We start from the raw sequence: 17,834 nt of genomic DNA, 5'->3' as shown, positions 1-17,834 counted from the left end.
AAATCCTCAAAAATGATGAAAAACGGCGTGCTATAGTATGCCGTACGATATGGGCTATAGCCCATGGTCCAAAATGATGAAAAACGAGGATAAAAAAAAAAATCAAAAATTCAAAAAACGATGGGCTATAACCCATCGTTTTTTTCATTTTTTTCAAATCCTGAAAAATTATGAAAAACGGCGTGCTATAGTATGCCGTACGATATGGGTTATAGCGCATGGTCCAAAATGATGAAAAACGAGGATAAAAAAACAAAAACAAAAAACGATGGGCTATAACCCATTGTTTTTTTCATTTTTTTCAAATCCTCAAAAATGATGAAAAACGGCGTGCTACAGTATAGTATGACGTACGATATGGGCTATAGCCGATATCCTCGCGGTGTATGAGAATGGGTGTTGCGGAGGATGAGAGCATTCCTCTCATCCTCCGCAACACAATGCATTCTCTATGGCAATAGCACAAACTTTGGCATGCTACTAGTCCTACATACTTACACCTACCAACCCCATTCTAGCCTACTTAGGTTCATCTTACGGTGGACATGTTTGCCTGAAAAGGAATCTTTGAAATGTTTCATAGTTTTAGAAATATAGTGCTTTCAAATTTGAGACTTTTAACATGGGGCTCAATGGCAGATTTTGGCACGTCAAAAAATCACTTTCACCTAGAAACTCCATTCACACTTTATTATTCAGCTTACTGTGGAGACACATGCTGGAACGTTTTACTTTGAAATGTTTTGTAGTTTCTGAGTTCTTTAACTTAAACGCCCAATGCATTCTCTATGGCAATAGCACAAACTTTGGCATGCTACTAGTCCTACATACTTAAACCTACCAACCCCATTCTAGCATACTTAGGTTCATCTTACGGTGGACATGTTTGCCTGAAAAGGAATCTTTGAAAGGTGTCAGTTTTAGAAATATAGTGCTTTCAAATTTGAGACTTTTAACATGGGGCTCAATGGCAGATTTTGGCACTTCAAAAAAATCACTTTCACCTAGAAACTCCATTCACACTTTTTATTATTCAGCTTACTGTGGAGACACATGCTGGAACGTTTTACTTTGAAATGTTTTGTAGTTTGAGTTATTTAACTTAAACGCCCAATGCATTCTCCATGACAATAGCACAAACTTCGGCATGCTACTAGTCCTACATACTTACACCTAGAAATGAAGCACTCCCTAGTTCAGCAGCAGCTACGTTTCAGAGTATGGGTTTTATGGGCTAGTTTCCCATTGGCTTAGACTTAGACGCTAGACTAAATGTTTTGACCAGCTCGTAATAACATGATGCACAAAGCAGTAAAGGGAAAAATATTGGCAGTCAGTGTCACCTCCTTTCAATGAGGATATTTTGTTTACTTCCATTGTCGTCTCCTGATGGATGGATTTTGAGTCCTGTTTTGAAAGCCAGTGATCCACATTTTATTGTCAGACGTAGTATGAGAATTTGTCCCATAGTACAATAAAAACAAAAACTACTTCGGGCAGACTTGTCAAGCATCAAAGACCAGCCATATTTGTTTATTTTGACAGGTAAAAGGCATGAAGTACAGACATTAATCCAAGTGTTTTTGTATATCAGACAATATTTGAGATCTTAATAGCATATGCCAAAAGAGACAAGTTGTACAAAACGGGGAATAAATAAATTGCAACTTTAACTTGACTACTTTGAGTCTCCAATTTCTCCTTTTGGGTCATTAGTCCGGCAGTCGAGGTGGCCGGGTGGGAAATTTTGTATATAGACTTTTTTTATTGGCCTAAAATATTGTCTATATATATACATATATTCATGAATCCACTTGCTGACCGACTTTCGGTATTGGGCAATTTTTTTTGTAGGGGTTTCTTGTGACCCATTGACATCCTATGGCAGGCAAAAATGTCAAACTTTTCTTTTGCTTTAAGTAGCATGTGACATGTCAAAATACGGGTTTTCATGATTCTGAATCCATTCCAAGCATTAGTTTTGCACAAAATACACTCCTTGGGCTAAAAACAGCCATAGCCACTTGCCCAAAATGTGCTGACCCCATCACATTTGTGCTGACCTCATCACATTTGTCATGACTTCTACGACCGTTTTTAGCCCAAGGAGTGTTTTTTGTGCAAAACTAATGCTTGGAATGGATTCAGAATCATGAAAACCCCCTAGTTTGAAATGTCACATGCTACTTAAAGCATAAGGAAAGTTTGACATTTTTGCCTGCCATTTCCCACTTTAAACAAAAGAAGTCGGTCGGCTGCCGGACTATATTATTATTGCTTTCAGTCAATGAGACTAGTGGACTACCGTAGTTCCGTTAGTATGGAGTCCAAATTAAGAGAGGAAGGTTCGGACTGTCCCTTTCACTAAGCCTCTACAGATGGGGCACTTTCGCAGCGAGGGGGCACACTCCTTGCATACCACCAGGTGTCCGCATGGTATGAACACGATGTTCACCTCTTTGTCCATACACACCTTACAGGTGCGCTCCTCCTGCAGGCGACGTAGCTGCTCCTCCATAGGTAGGTCTACATCAAAAGGTAGAGATGGAAATCACAAAAAAACATGTTTATTAGATCTAGCCATTTATTGTAGTAAAGGTATGGTATGGTATGGTAAATATACATACATATTAGCGTAAACAATTTCCAAGCACTATGCATTAGGGTTTAATATTTTCTCGGATTTGGCTCATTTAAAAAAAGAAAAGAGAAGGAAAAATAATTGCCCACCAAAATGCATTTATATGTATAGATACTTCATAATATGTTCAATAGAATAGTGATATTGTTTGGTTTCAAACGTTTTATTTGAACGAAATATGAACATATAGCCTACAATTAAATTATTAAATTAAAATATTAATAATGTTATAGGTCTACTACGCTATTCAGAAAAAGTGACACTTAAGGAGTTTGCACTAATGTGACTGTCGAAGCACGGGGAAATAAAAAAACGACCTCACGTCTTTCACATAGATTAGCTATGGTCTTTCACCCTTTGAGCAGTGGGTCCCCATCTCCGCTGCAGACAATGGCTACGTTTACATGAGCAGTTAAATCCCCTTTTCATTCCGAATAGAATTTCAATCATATTAAACGTTGTTATGTAAACACCTACAAAAACTTACATCCGAATGAAAACGCTCAATGCGATCTAAAAACCATTCCGATGTCACTGGCCGGATTACTCCGATGTTCAGTGCGATTGAAAGAAAATTGGACTCATGTATACACTAATTCGGATGTAAGTTCATTCTGGTCTTTCTGAGCATGCTCCAAGGCGCTCATATCCAAGGCGCGCCGAGGAGTTTGCACATAGAGCGCGTTATTTCGTTCCTTTTTTCAGATCCGAAATCCACAAAAAAACGTGGAGCAGATGACGATAACCCTGATCTGTGTGTATGTGTGTGTGTGTGTTCAACGGTCTCTCTCTCTCTCTCTCTCAAAAATAACGAGCGACCCGATACAATAATAATCAGTGTTGCGTGCCCTGGCCGTGCTGTAGATAATAAAGTACAAATAAAAACGAGATGATCACCTACCCAGCGGAGAAGCGGAGCCGCAGCGAGTGGGGAAAAAAAGACGGTAAACATATTTGCCCGCCCTATCCAACCAGCAGCCTCAAAGCTACTGCGGAATGAAATGATGGGATTTCAAAGTATCGTCTATTCGTCTTTCGTCTGCAATATGTTTGTATTGTCACAATGAATGAACTGCCTATATTTTATGTGTCCAACAGATGGCGTAGTTTCACGTGAATTAACATGTATCATGTCTTCTATCACTTCTCCATATAAACACTCATTCGGAATGACCATTTCCCATGTAAACTCGCGGCAAAAAACATTACATCAGATGTATTTTATTCTGAAGTATTTATTCGGAATGATCACCCTTCATGTAAACGTAGCCACTGTTGAGAATGTGACGCATACATGCAGGCAAAAGCAAAAATGGGTTTAGAAGTGACAATGTCCATCACGGGGACTGATTAGGCTGCTAATGATTGACAGGTGCAGTAGCTTTGGGAGCGTGCCTGTCAGACAAGATGTCTGTCAGACATTCATATTTTGCTAAAGTGTATATAAACTCTGTATCTGGTTAATTGCGGGAGGATGCAGGAAGAAAAAAAAACAACCTCCGGGACGACGGGTCCCGAAGCCATTTCCCGGGCGGGAAATTGCGTGCTCTGTACCCAGGAGGCCCGGAATCCCGGTATTAAACCCTACTATGCACTTCCAAGAACTAATATGTATGTATACTGTACATATAATATACCTGAGAGATCTTGACTTGGTGATGTAGCCTCATTTGCCTGGGCTGAAAACACAGAGGAAAAAAGTTAAAATTGCAAACCAGTCAGTTACTGCCACTCTGGATTTATACTCCATACTTGTTTGGTTACATTTTATTGTGAGGCTTTTATCCTTTTTTTAAGTGGTGCAAACCACTTCTACATCCAGCTTACAGTGCCCTGTACGTGTTTGTGTGTGTGTCTGTGTGAGCATGGAACGAGAGAAGTATGTGACATGGCTGCCACCTGCTGGACGCACGGGTGTTGCACCACTTGGTTCACACTGGTGTGATTTTTTTTATATATAGCTTAACTGATGGTGTGCCTAAGACTGTATTGTTTAGTGCCATGTACCCATGAGATCTCGGAGCAGGTGGACATCATTCTTCTGGATCCAGTTGCGGAAAACCTCAGCGGCAGCATTGCCCTTGGTTAGGACTATTTCTATCAGACGAGCAGTCTGCTGCTGGGCTGACGTTTGCGCCTGGAGGCTGGCATATTCTTCAGCAGCTGGTGAACAGATTTATGGTATATGTATTTTCATTACCGAAATTCAACTTGGTGTGCTTTTATATTAATTAAAATTAAAGGCAAGATGACAGTCAATGAGAGAACAAGAAATACACCAAAATCTTCATTTTCACAGTAGTGGTATTACAAAACATACTTATGACATTCTGCTCCCTCAGATGCTCAAATACAGTTTCAACACTCTTCAGGCGCAGGACCAGTGCAGCCTGGTGTCTCTTCAGGAAGGTAAACCCATCTGAGGGAATAGCAATTACATAATCAATATTTATACGTTTTACAGAATAGAAAAAAACTCTTTCAACCTGTCCTTTAACCCATTCTGACCGGGCACCCATTTTGGTGTTGGCATCAAGTTATGCTTTAGCTATTGAAAAATAGCAGATCTACAAGCTCATATCGCGCCACCGAGTGGCGCGATACGAACTTGTAGGTCTGCTTTTTTTTTTTATCGAAGAACGACTGACATTTTTTAGAATCTGATCTCAGGTCAGAATGGGTTCATCAGACCAGTGTGTGTCCAGTGGAAACCTCATATGAATCTGATCTCAGGTCAGAATGGGTTAAGGTCTTGTCGTTATCCCTACTGTCACTGTTTGGTACCTTATCCAATGCCCTAATTCGGATAAGAGATTGAGCACTATGATTCCGACCTGACTTGTATGTCTAGCGTGAACTGATGCTTGCTGAACTGAAGCTCCTGCACCTATAGCAGGGTACTCCAATAGGCGGAAAAAAAAAAGATATAAATGGCATTAAATGGGGGTCAGTAGCCTATGCATGTCAAACTGGGCATCCTTTTCAAATGGGGTCTTGCCCTGAAAATGAATTTTCAGGGCAAGACCTCGACCTCGCGCGTGCAGACTCGGCCCCCAGCCTGGTACGCTAGTCAAAATATGGCCCTTGAGGAAAATTAATTGGGGAACCCTGACCTATAGCATGTCACTCAGTGCATGCTACAATGTAAATGCACAGGGTTGTAACTGCGTTTAAAGCATGGAGGTCTGACTCTTACCGGATGCCATGGCTTCTGCCAGCATTTCCCGCTCCTCCTCTCTCTTCTGGTCTTCAGCACTCAGTAGATCTGAAACCAACTCCTGGACTGTTTTGTAGTTTTCTCCACTTGTCAGAATCTTACTCTGGACCGTCTGCTTGACCAGGCTGCGCTCAAAGCCCATCTCCAAGGCAGACTTGATCACTGGAGTGTTCATCATGACTGCATCCTCAGAGCGCTCCTCGCCCGGACCGAGGTGCACCACTAAGAGAGAGAGAGGGCAGAGAGAGAGACAAACGGAAAGAAAGATAAGAGATGCAACAATATGGCACAGGGCACGGCTCCGCGGCTTCGTCTATACATACATTAGTATTACTGGGGGGTATCCATGTTGTCTGTCATTATATTATTTTCCATGTTGTCTTATGTCATTTTATTATTTATTTAATATGTTGGAAATGTATGAATGCATGTATTATCTTTCTGTACGTCTCTGCTACACCCCCCACAAACACATGGTACTTTTGTACACTTTTGCATTCAAAGACCACAATGAAAATAAGCTCTCCAGCATTTCTGTGTTTTACTTTTGACAGATATGTAAAAAGATATTCATAAGGATTTTATGTCAATAACAATATCAATCAACTTGTGATATCTGATAAAAAAAACTACACATAGTTTTCCTTTCTGGGGTTGGGGTGGGGGTGTTTTTACTGTTTTTTGTCTTTTCTTTTTTGAGTTTGTCTTGTCTTGTTTAAAAAAAAAGAAATCATGATTCTGTAACTCATTGTGGTTAATATCTGCATTATCAATAAATAAATCAAAAAAAAAAAAAAAAAAACTACACATAGCAAACACTGACGCGAATGGACTTAATCATAAGAGAATAAGATGCAAGGCAGGTGAATTGTTAGTTATTCTCATAGGAGTACTCAAGGAGAACTCTTGTGCCAGGCAGCCAGGCTCCTAACCGGCACCAAGAAGAGAGACCACATCACTCCCGTCCTGGCCTCCCTACTGGTTGCCGGTGCGTAATTTTAAGACAATTTGTTTTGTTTACAAAGCCCTGAACAGACTAGCCCCCACCTACATCTCTGACCTGGTAAAGTAACCCCCCACCACTAGGCACCTCAGATCTGATCAAATTGAGGCTTAGGAGAGACTGCGCCTTCTCTGTCGCAGCCCCTAGGCTATGGAACACCATCCCCTACTCTATTAGAACCTTCTCTGTCGCAGCCCCTAGGCTATGGAACACCATCCCCTACTCTATTAGAACCTTCTCTGTCGCAGCCCCTAGGCTATGGAACACCATCCCCTACTCTATTAGAACCTTCTCTGTCGCAGCCCCTAGGCTATGGAACACCATCCCTACTCTATTAGAACCTTCTCTGTCGCAGCCTCTAGGCTATGGAACACCATCCCCTACTCTATTAGAACCTTCTCTGTCGCAGCCCCTAGGCTATGGAACACCATCCCCTACTCTATTAGAACCTTCTCTGTCGCAGCCTCTAGGCTATGGAACACCATCCCCTACTCTATTAGAACCTTCTCTGTCGCAGCCCCTAGGCTATGGAACACCATCCCCTACTCTATTAGAACCTTCTCTGTCGCAGCCCCTAGGCTATGGAACACCATCCCCTACTCTATTAGAACCTTCTCTGTCGCAGCCCCTAGGCTATGGAACACCATCCCCTACTCTATTAGAACCTTCTCTGTCGCAGCCCCTAGGCTATGGAACACCATCCCCTACTCTATTAGAACCTCCCCCTGCATTGAAGTTTTTAAATCCAGGCTCAAAACCCTGTTTTACTCCCAAGCGTTTGATTGTCCGTGATATTGTTTAGTTTGTTTAAACCCAATATTATGATTATTATATTAGTATAGTAGTATTTTGCTGCGCACCTATCGTCTGTGCTTGTCATGTTGAATAGATGTTCTGTACAACACTTTGGTACAATGAAAATTGTTTTTAAATGTACTTTATAAATAAATGTGATTTGATTTGCAATTGCCACTCTTGTAAAAATCAATTTGCATTGTTTCATGCTCACCTGGGGGATCCACAAACTCCCTTGAGCTGTCTCCATTTGTAAGGAGCTGTAAGAAGAACACACACACAAACACACACACACACACACACACACACACACACACACACACAGTGTTCCATTTTCTGTTCTTGACACATTTTTATTTTGACTTGTTTGAATTGTTATGACTATATCTCTATAGTCGTGTTCAAGACGCATCTGTCCGATATTTCATCCGAATTGGCATTCAAAGTTTGCAGGATTGGCCCGTTTTTCCACAACAACCCTCAAACCATGAACGCAGCGTGCAATTTACGTGAAATACTTCATGGACTTTCCTACTAGGCTGAGGAATATATCCCACCCTTCTCACATTGGCCTGTTATAGTGCCACCAACAGCTGGATTTTTGCAAAACACATTTTTGGAACAAAATGCCTCAAATCATCCAATTGCCATCCAAGGCGTAAGAAGAAATGGCACCCTTTTCACATTGGCTTATTATAGCGCCACCAGGAGGCCACAACCTGACCTTCCGTGGTGGAGACCTGTGCCCCGAGGGGCACTTTATCTAGTTCTATTTTATTCTTTAATGCGAAGTGATTCTTAATGCTCAGAGAAGAGAATTTCACTGCCTGAAATGGCAACTGTCAAGAAGTCAAGAATGGTGGTAGGTTCTGTACCAACCTGTTCAAAGAGTCGAGGGAAACGAGCCTGGATCTGATGAACAAACTCCTGTCCCTTCTCTTGGAGTAAGTATTCACATCTGCAATAAACCAGAGGAACATGAATCAATACATAAACAACACATCATGTTAGCTGTAGTAATGAAGTTAAAAGTAGTGCTGACACAACAGTGCAGCTAATAATGATAGCAATAATAACACACTTTTAACAGGGTTTACTTTGTTCAAGGGACTTTGTAAACCTGTAACAAATACAGCGAGAAACCTGTGCAAAACAGTGACATGCAGGGGCGTCACTACCGTGACGCAGACAACGCGATTGCGTGGGGGCCCATGACGCCTGAGGGCACACCCAGGTCGGGAGAAAAAAAAAAAAAAAAAGAGGTGGCAAATTTAAAAAATAAAAAGAAATAAAGAGGCGGCCGGGCCCCTTAACAATATATTGTTAACTGAGGTTGATTTTACGTCGCAAACCATTGTAGAAAAATACAATCACGATTTAACCTGTGGATTCCCCATTCAACGTGTATCATTCATTTCAAACGTGAAGACCATCCGAGAGCTCACAAAACTGCTTATTGTGGAGAACAGCAGCATGCTGCATTAGTGCTAGTTTTGGCGAAGTCTGCACTGTATTGCTGCTTTTCATAACCATTCCAGTCACAGTGGCATCAGCCGAACGTTCATTCTCAAAATTAAAGCTGATCAAAAGTTATCTGAGGAGTACAATGGGACAGGGTCGGCTCAGTGGACTTTCCACTCTGTCCATCGAGAATACCCGTGCACGCCAGCTGGATGTGAAGGACCTGATAGATGATTTTGCAGAGAGAAAATCCCGGAAGGTTCACCTATAAGGTAATCAGAGCGCAGAGGCAGAGCCTCTTTATTTAATTACATAATTGCTGTCTAATTTTCGTGGTGCGCCATCACCATATTTTTATAGCTCAACTTCACCTCTTTTTTTTCTCTCTTTTTTTCTCCTCTCAACCCGCTGTCCAAGGTGCTAATTCAAGTGGCCTGCTGCCTGTGGGTGGTCTTCAAACGAAGCTTTTCATATGGAGATAATGGAGTCTAATATGGACATTGTTGTGTTGGAAATGGAATGTTGCTGCATTTTACATGGAGGACTTGAGCATAGTTAATTGTGCATGGGCGCATGCAGCGCGCTGCTGCTGCTGCGCAACAACTGTCCATTCTGCCCATCAGCTCATTCATTGTGGTCAAAACAGCTTTGAGAAACAAAATGAATAGTTTAAAATAAAATGCGTTTGTGTTTTACAGTACTTGATTATTTTGTTGTTTACTTTATTAAGCATTTCTAGCTTGCCGCTTTTTAGTTTTCCGTGCTGCATGCGCAACATGGCCTTATAGATTGATAGCGCATTGTTTTGGCTGTTTTCTTAGTTTATTTTCATAATTGGCTAAACAGAAAAGAGACCGAAATTGATATTATAATGCCTCTTGCCACAGCTTGAATCTATTCATTTTAGAGTAGTGTTTGGTCTGATACAAAACCGTTGTTTTAAACATAGTTAATTTGTTTCTATAGCGGCTTGGTGGGGGGGGGGGCACTCTGGACCATCCTGCGTCAGGGCCTGTTGCTGCGTAGTGACGCCACTGGTGACATGTAATACTTTTTTGAATACCAGTAGCTGTGTTTACCTGGGAAACCATTTAGCATGTTCCACCCAAGGATCATCTCCAGACTCCCAGCATCGCAGGCCTCCGTCACAGCAGAAACACTTCACGTCATCGTTACGACCTGAAACACAATGCAGGATAGCTCAATTACCTTAGGTGAAGTAAGAAGAAAGAGGTGTTGGGGGATGAACCGTTTGAACTCTAGCATTCTGGAGATAGAATTCTGCAAAAGCAGATTTACAACTTAAGCTCACAATGTGACGGGGGTGGGGTTGTATGTCAAACCAATTTTCATTTTTCTTGAACTGGATTTCCTGCTCCAATGCATTAGCTATGAAGTCATGTCCTCCATAACTTTAGTTGTGAATATAAAAATGCTTTTCAGACAAAAGCATTCAACTAAATCTGTATGTAACTACCGGTAGTCGGATCACAATGATAGCATATTATGAAACTATTCTGATTATATGATATACTAAAATGTAATAAAATAAAAGTATTTAATTCTATGAGTAGCTAAAGTATATTAATCCCAGTCATTAAAGCACAGACGGTGATGAAATTATAACATATCACACTGTACCTGTGCTTTTATTAACATTATTATCGGCTACATCAAATCACTACTCTGCTCTGATACACAGTCCTTACCTACGTAGTAGAAGCCGGCTTTGGCCAGCTGGTCGGGACGGACAGGGATGCGAGAGGGCCAGTTTACGAAGGTGAGCAGTCTTTCTTCGCTCTGTTGCATGGCTGGGTTGGATACATTACTGAGAGCCGAGCCTCCCTGCTGGGAGGCTCCAGGCGCCGCTACTGCTGCCGCCACTCCCCCGGGCCCAGCCCCAGCCAGGGACACGTTGTCGGCCCGGTCCCCTCGAACGAAGCGGCAGTTTGGGTAATGCCTCTGGTGTTCTGACACGGCTCTGTCGCCTGGCTCCCAGTTACTCAGCTACAAATAAGCAAATGGTTTATTTGCATATTCCCCAACACACTTACATAAATATAGAGGTTCCGTTTACTTGAATATAAAGATGTATAGTAGATACATAAACAGACCTACATACCGTTGAGCAAAGAAATGTTCTTGTAAATGAGAAACACTTGTTCATATAAGCTGTACTAAGGATAGGCATTTTCTTTTGTCAGAATGTTATTAAAAGGATATGCCCCTTGAGATGCAGCATCTCATTTTAGAGGGGTCCCATAATGATATTAGCATTACTTTGTAAAGACACAGAGTGTTTGCTGTGATCAGCCATTTACGGTAACATGAAGTCATATACAAATTAATATTACAGTGCACTCATATACAAATTAATATTGCAGTGCAGATCATGAGCCCTGGACTCTATCAATTATGTAGAGAAACTGACATCATATCAGCAATTGAATGTAGTGAACGAAGCCAACCATCTCATTACAGAGAGCCTACAAGGTGAACAGACCAAATCTGTGTTTTCAAGTGCCTTGAGGTTTCCCAGTTTTGGAAATCTGCTACGATTTCACAAGCCAAGCCTTTCTAAATTAAAGTGAAATGTAACTGGGATTAGGATACCCATAACATGCTACTTGTTTTGATCTTACAATTATAGATGTCATGGCAGCCAGCAAAACTGAATATTTGATGCATATGGTGGAAAAATCCAACTGGATAAACGTTGGCACGTTAGGCAACACGTTGTGGCAGAAAAAGCAGCTAAGCGTGCGTCTATATGGATAGCAAGGATCTGTTCCATCCCTAAACTACATATTACCGGTAGACGGGTTGGTCTATCAGAAAATTCACATTAGGTATTTGAAAGAGGTTTCACGCACCTGTCCTCCACAAGTGAAGCAGGCCACTCTGTCGCCCTGTCCCAGGTGGTAGAAGCCAGCCTTGGCCAGCTCTGCAGGGGTGATGATAGAGAGAGTCCACGAGTGGAAGGAGTCAAGGCGTTCCTGCTCTCTACGCATGCTGGGGTTGTGGCACGTGGGTGGCCTCTGGTGGGACATGTCCTCCACACCGCGGGAGGTGAGGGGGCTGGAGGGTGGTGGTGCGGAGAAGCCCATATTCAGGTAGCCTGCCACTGGCTCCTCTCCTTGGCTTCCTGTCGGAGGGTTGACGGCAGGGCCTGGACCAGAAACCTGGAGCAAAACGTAAAACATGACAATAAATAATTGATCTAAGAAATAAGATTTTCATTTTACTAACAAAACAAACAAGTCTTAAGACAAAGAAGTATTATGATTCTCCAAATAGATTTCATGTCAGTCCCTTCTCGTTCTCTGTTCCCAAATCCGTTTCTGCATGTCTCTCGTGAAACGCTCGTGAAAGTTTTTCATTCTAACTTGTATTCTGCTAGAAAAACACATGGCATGCCCTTTATATTGACGTTTACAAATGCCAAAACACACAGTATTAAAAGGTGATACTGTGAACACCACAGATGTTCACAGGTTTTTAGAAGATCAATTGAGATGAGCACCACGCACTAAACAGCTTTAATTATATTACAGTAATTTCAGAATTTAAATATAAACATATATTTGATGGAAAAAAACGACTTATAAAATACTAATCAAAGGGTTATCAGAGTCTAGGACCCACACAGAGGTGTTCGGTAAGCTCTTAACCCATTCTGACCGGGCACCCATTTTGGTGTTGGCATCATGTTATGCTTTAGCTATTGAAAAATAGCAGATCTTTACAAGGACTTTGACAGATCTATTGGGGGTGCAATTTCCGATGGATCCATTTGTACACCTGTTAAACGATGATTCTATGTTACCTCTTACGGCAAAGACACGCAAGGTCTGGTTGGCTGGGCTTACGGCAGCCAAAAAGATCATAGCCCAACGCTGGAATCCCCCACATGATATTTCAAAAACACATTGGCTGCGAAGCTTTCTGGACATTGCTTATCTGGAACTGTCATCGGCAAGGATTAATCAGGCCCAAGAGGGCACAATTTCAATGTGGACAGACCTAATATCAGACCTGAAAGACTTACTGACCCGGTGATATTGTAATGGATGTGTTGTGGGTTGATTATTCTGTGAATAGGATGGGGAGGGGGAGGGAGGGGTTTTTGTGTGTGTGTGTGTGTGTGTGTCTGTGTGTCTGTGTGTGTGTGTGCGTGTGCGTGCGTGCACACGAGTATGCGTGTGAGAGTGAATGTTTTGAGTTCAATTTTGTATACTGTTAATTGTAAAATGACTTATGTGTTCTTGTTCAGAAAACAAATAAAAAAATTGAATGAGAAAAAAAAGAAAAATAGCAGATCTACAAGCTCGTATCGCGCCACCGAGTGGCGCGATACGAGCTTGTAGGTCTGCTATTTTTGAAAAATCTAAAAAAACGACTGACATTTTTAGAATCTGATCTCAGGTCAGAATGGGTTCATCAGACCAGTGTGTGTCCAGTGGAAACCTCGTGTGAATCTGATCTCAGGTCAGAATGGGTTAAACGACTCGAGGTGTCAAACCTGATGACTAAAAAGTGGATCTGAAGATCCCTGTATAATGCAGAGATATCTGGGATGTAAAGCCAAATATCTTGACTCATATGGAAGGTGCTGGAGTCTCTCCGGTGAGAGCTGGTCAAGGCACTTATATGGAGCAATATTCATTGGGTAACATCTCTAAACTTATAGTGAGATTATTATTATATGGGGACCTATCAAATACCCATATGACATGAAAGTGAGTGAAAGTATTAGTTACACTACTGCTACATTTTTACTTTTCCATGTCTTACTGGTATGACTGGTGCACTGCGGAGCGGAGAGAAGGCAGAGTGGGAGGAGGAGAGGAGGTTTGCTGTGGATGGAAGGCTTTGGATGAAGGAGCAGGAAGGAGAGAGCTGTCTGTGTTTCTCGGTGGGACAGTCCCCAGCCTGCCAGCCCTCTGCAGTCACATTACACCTGAAACACTGCACTCTGTCGCCCACACCCGTGTAGAACCAACCCGCCCTCGCCAGACTCCGCTCTGTGACCCCCGAGGTTGGAAAACGGGCAAAGGTAGAAATGCGAAAGAGCTCTGCGGATGAAAAGGATATTATGTTCAAGCCTCTGACAATCACACACACACACACACACACAAAAAAGAAAAACGTTTTATAGGGAATGATTATCCATCCATGCAAGTCAGAGATGGCTAAGAAAACAATCCGCTCATTCAAAAACTATGCTAGCCACTGTAACTCATTTTATTTTAATGCCCATGACCTTCTTACAGTTCTTAAGCCTGGGTTTTACTCTGTATCTTTATAATACTTATGTCGTTTAAGTAAAATTATGAAAAGAAAATTTAAAAATTGTACCTGAGGAGTTGTCATATTGCAGGTCAGGTGGAGGCCCATTGCGACACAGACCCATCAGAAATTGGTTGTTTTTCAGCTGAAGGAGTGTTTCCATTTTTCAAGGACAAAAGATTTTATGATTTAAAGAAGAGATGCCCTCCAATAGAGGGGAGAGGTTTGAGAATACCCAGTGTCACACGCACGCACACGAGCACACACACACACACACGGTAGAAATTACATGTGGTAGAAAGAAAACCACATGGGTATTTCCAAATCGCTTATTTAAATGACTTATATAGAGTGACGAGCTGTGAGCTTGTAGATCTGACACCGAGTTTGACAAATGTTAGTACTTTTCATTTGGTACAGTAACCATATTTTGATGCCAATAACTTTGGCAAGTAACATTTTGAATGCAGGCCTTTTAGTTGTAACAGTATTTCTATATTGTGTTATTGCTACAGTAAAATATTTGAGTACTTGGCTTAGTACATGGTAACCTAAGCATACATACTAGAAGTCCTGTATCTGGATCCTGCCGATGAATAATTCAAAGCAGAATGATAAGCAGCATATTGCTTTTCTCAATCCAGCCAGCATTACCACATACAGTATCACTCCTCTCCTCGCCTCCATCTCTGGCTCCTCCAGAACTAGAATACTGAACCCTTCCCCATCCTTCTCATTTGCACCACAACAGAATGGACGAGACACAGACTACTACAAAATACATGTTTCAGTTTTAAAACAATGAGGACAAATGCTCAAATTAAAAACGGGAATGTTGACCACAGACGATACTCATCCAGGATCTGTGTTTGACAGATTTTCTAGTATAGAATTCACAGAGGGGTGCCCTGGGCGCGGCCATTACTGAGGGGTAATCCATGGAGCAGGTGCTCCATAGGCCAGGTGTAACTAATCAATGCTGCTGCGCTTAATGGTACACCTCAGTAATGGCCGCACCCAGGCAAGCCTCTGTGAATTTGTCTATATTCCTGGGAGATGAGCATAAGCATATCATAGTATCTATAGCGCCCTCTAACTGTGATATAAAGACTGATTGGAGTCTAAACATAATAAGCTAAGCGGGTATTCACACACACACACACACACACACACACACACACACACACACACACACACACACACACACACACACACACACACACACACACACACACACACACACACACACACACACACACACACACACACACACACACACACACACACACACACACACACACAGATATTAACTCTCAAACCTCCCCCCAGGTGGGCATCCCCTTTGTGGGAGTTTAGGTTTCCATTACTAAATATTATAAACCCAGCTTGATGAAATGAAAGTCCCCTCTGAGGACAATAATGATCTCAGCAAGAACAAGGAAATCCCCTATTTACGGCATCAACGTTGGCAACACCTGTAGAAACAAGAGAAAAATATATAACTTAATTGACGATGGCGAAACATTTTTAATCTTGATGTTCTTTTAGTTCCCAATGCCGGCAGGGATAGACATTATAAAAGGCGTGATGACCCGGACGCACTATTTAGAGTAGACCCTCTGGGCCAACAGAACACACCTTCCACTTGCCCACTTGGGCCAGTAAAATAAATTCCATTAAGAAAAAAGGCCCTAACCCTAACACCTAAATTCAGAATATGTTCCTGTGGTACTAATGGTCTGGTTAACTACAAGATAGTGTTCCGAGTGTTCCGTGAGCCCGTCATTATCAGGATCAAATTCTTATTTGTCAATTCAAAAATAATGTTCCTGGGCCAGTAGCTACAATGGTTGGGCCACTGATCTGGAAAAGTCACTGGTCCTCCAAATGACAACATATATTGATGTAGGAACACCCATAGACAAGACATCATGTATCTAGACACCCAGAGAACATAATAGGAGTGATAGAAAAGTAGAAAGTTTTGTTTTCCATTAACATTTTCAGAGCTGAGCAGAGTGTGAGCCATGTATGCAGTGCAAACTCTGCAATTGACAGCATAATGTGTATTGTGTAGGACTGTGACATGGTCAGCATTAGATGTATAAATAGAGGCAAATCAATTCTGTGTATGATAGTTATAAACGTTGCCTTGCGCCACGATACAACGCGTCATTTAGCTTGTAGATTACATATTGTTAGGGTATTCGACTTCTCCAGCTAAATAGGCCATACGAATAATACAGGGTTTAATCGTCCAGGTTTGAGATCGGCACACTGGGCAGCCAATTGTATAGCAAACTAGGCACATTACCTGCCAAATGCATGCGACAAATGACAGTTTAGTTAAAGTATATTAGCTACAAAAATGTGATGATTTCACAACCACAAAAACCCATCGCTAAACAAACACTTCCGTTTCTGAGATAACAAACGTTAGCTAGCTGTTGGCTAATGGCAGCTAAATAAAGTCAGCTGCTTAAACTTCCGCAGAACACTTTTGCTGTTGTCTTTTTATACCACACAAATAAAATAGGCGAATTCATACGCAGCCTGGCATTAGAATAGGATTGACAAAACGCACCTTTTAACAACCCCAGTAAATAACCCTGTTGTGATCTGTCACATATCAGACCAGCCAAGATCCGCTTCCTGTCTGGGACGTCAATAAACCCATGACCAAAATTAAATAAAAGACACTAGATAACTAGATACAGATGTGTCTATCAAGTTGGATCATTAAACACACAAAAATATTGTTTGTATAAAATGGTCTAAAAACTATCTTCTACAGTAGTACACTGAATAAAAGCCTATATGCCTGCCGCATCTACTTCGTCGTACGATGGTGTCGCTCGCCAAAAATAGCTGATCACAACCAGAGCCTTAGAATATACGGCTCTGATCACAACTAGGTTAGATCACAACGCCGTGCGCCTATAATCATTGGGCCGTGCCCGGCCCGGCCCCATGCATGAGTCTAGCTCGTGGTTAACGCAGATTAGAACAATAAAAAAAGACTTACTTAACTTGTCCGTCAAGAAGGTACGGTATGATAATGTAAGGTATGAGTTATCTCGGAGAGTCAGGGGGAAATCCAGCCTCAAGCCTCCTGTGACAAAGAGAAAGGAAACTGAAAACTGTTTAGTCACCGGGATTTCCTTGAATTCCCTCTGGCCATGATCATTAAATAACTGTAGAACCACAATATTATTCATTCACACACTATTCCAGTAGTTTGTCCTATGGGACAACCAAACTGGATAATCATCTTCTTTTAGTTTTAATAGACAATTTATTAAATTTTTGTTTTGCTTCCTGTACTTTTTATTATTTATTTTATTACATTTTTTAAAGAGATCACCTAAAAAAGGACACATTCACATTCTGAACAGCTTTATAATCTCCTCAAGCTCCTACTGGGATTA

At 41.6% G+C, this 17,834-nt stretch overlaps 1 protein-coding gene across 2 annotated transcripts; it reads right to left on the bottom strand.

Annotated features, from left to right (window-relative positions):
* Window positions 1-1,517: 1,517 nt before the first annotated feature.
* On the bottom strand, window positions 1,518-17,518 carry birc2 (baculoviral IAP repeat containing 2). 2 transcript variants are annotated; one of them, XM_083789931.1, is made up of 13 exons: window positions 17,437-17,518; window positions 14,476-15,881; window positions 13,912-14,192; window positions 11,991-12,299; window positions 10,827-11,124; window positions 10,197-10,296; window positions 8,536-8,614; window positions 7,871-7,916; window positions 5,838-6,080; window positions 4,962-5,060; window positions 4,649-4,804; window positions 4,279-4,320; window positions 1,518-2,526 (listed from the first exon to the last, which is right to left on the bottom strand). In XM_083789931.1, exons 2-13 carry the CDS (start codon window positions 14,567-14,569, stop codon window positions 2,333-2,335), a joined length of 1,941 nt encoding a protein of 646 aa, XP_083646057.1. In that variant the 5' UTR covers window positions 14,570-15,881; window positions 17,437-17,518; the 3' UTR covers window positions 1,518-2,332. The 2 variants fall into 2 exon arrangements, with proteins under 2 accessions (XP_083646057.1, XP_083646056.1); XM_083789930.1 differs by lacking the exon at window positions 17,437-17,518 and adding an exon at window positions 16,991-17,234.
* Between the last annotated feature and the right edge of the window lie 316 nt (window positions 17,519-17,834).

The sequence above is a fragment of the Protomyctophum parallelum genome, assembly GCF_964188405.1.
Source record: "Protomyctophum parallelum genome assembly, chromosome: 1".
NCBI classification, from domain to species: Eukaryota; Metazoa; Chordata; class Actinopteri; order Myctophiformes; family Myctophidae; genus Protomyctophum; species Protomyctophum parallelum.
This window is presented reverse-complemented; position numbering and strand designations above follow the sequence as displayed.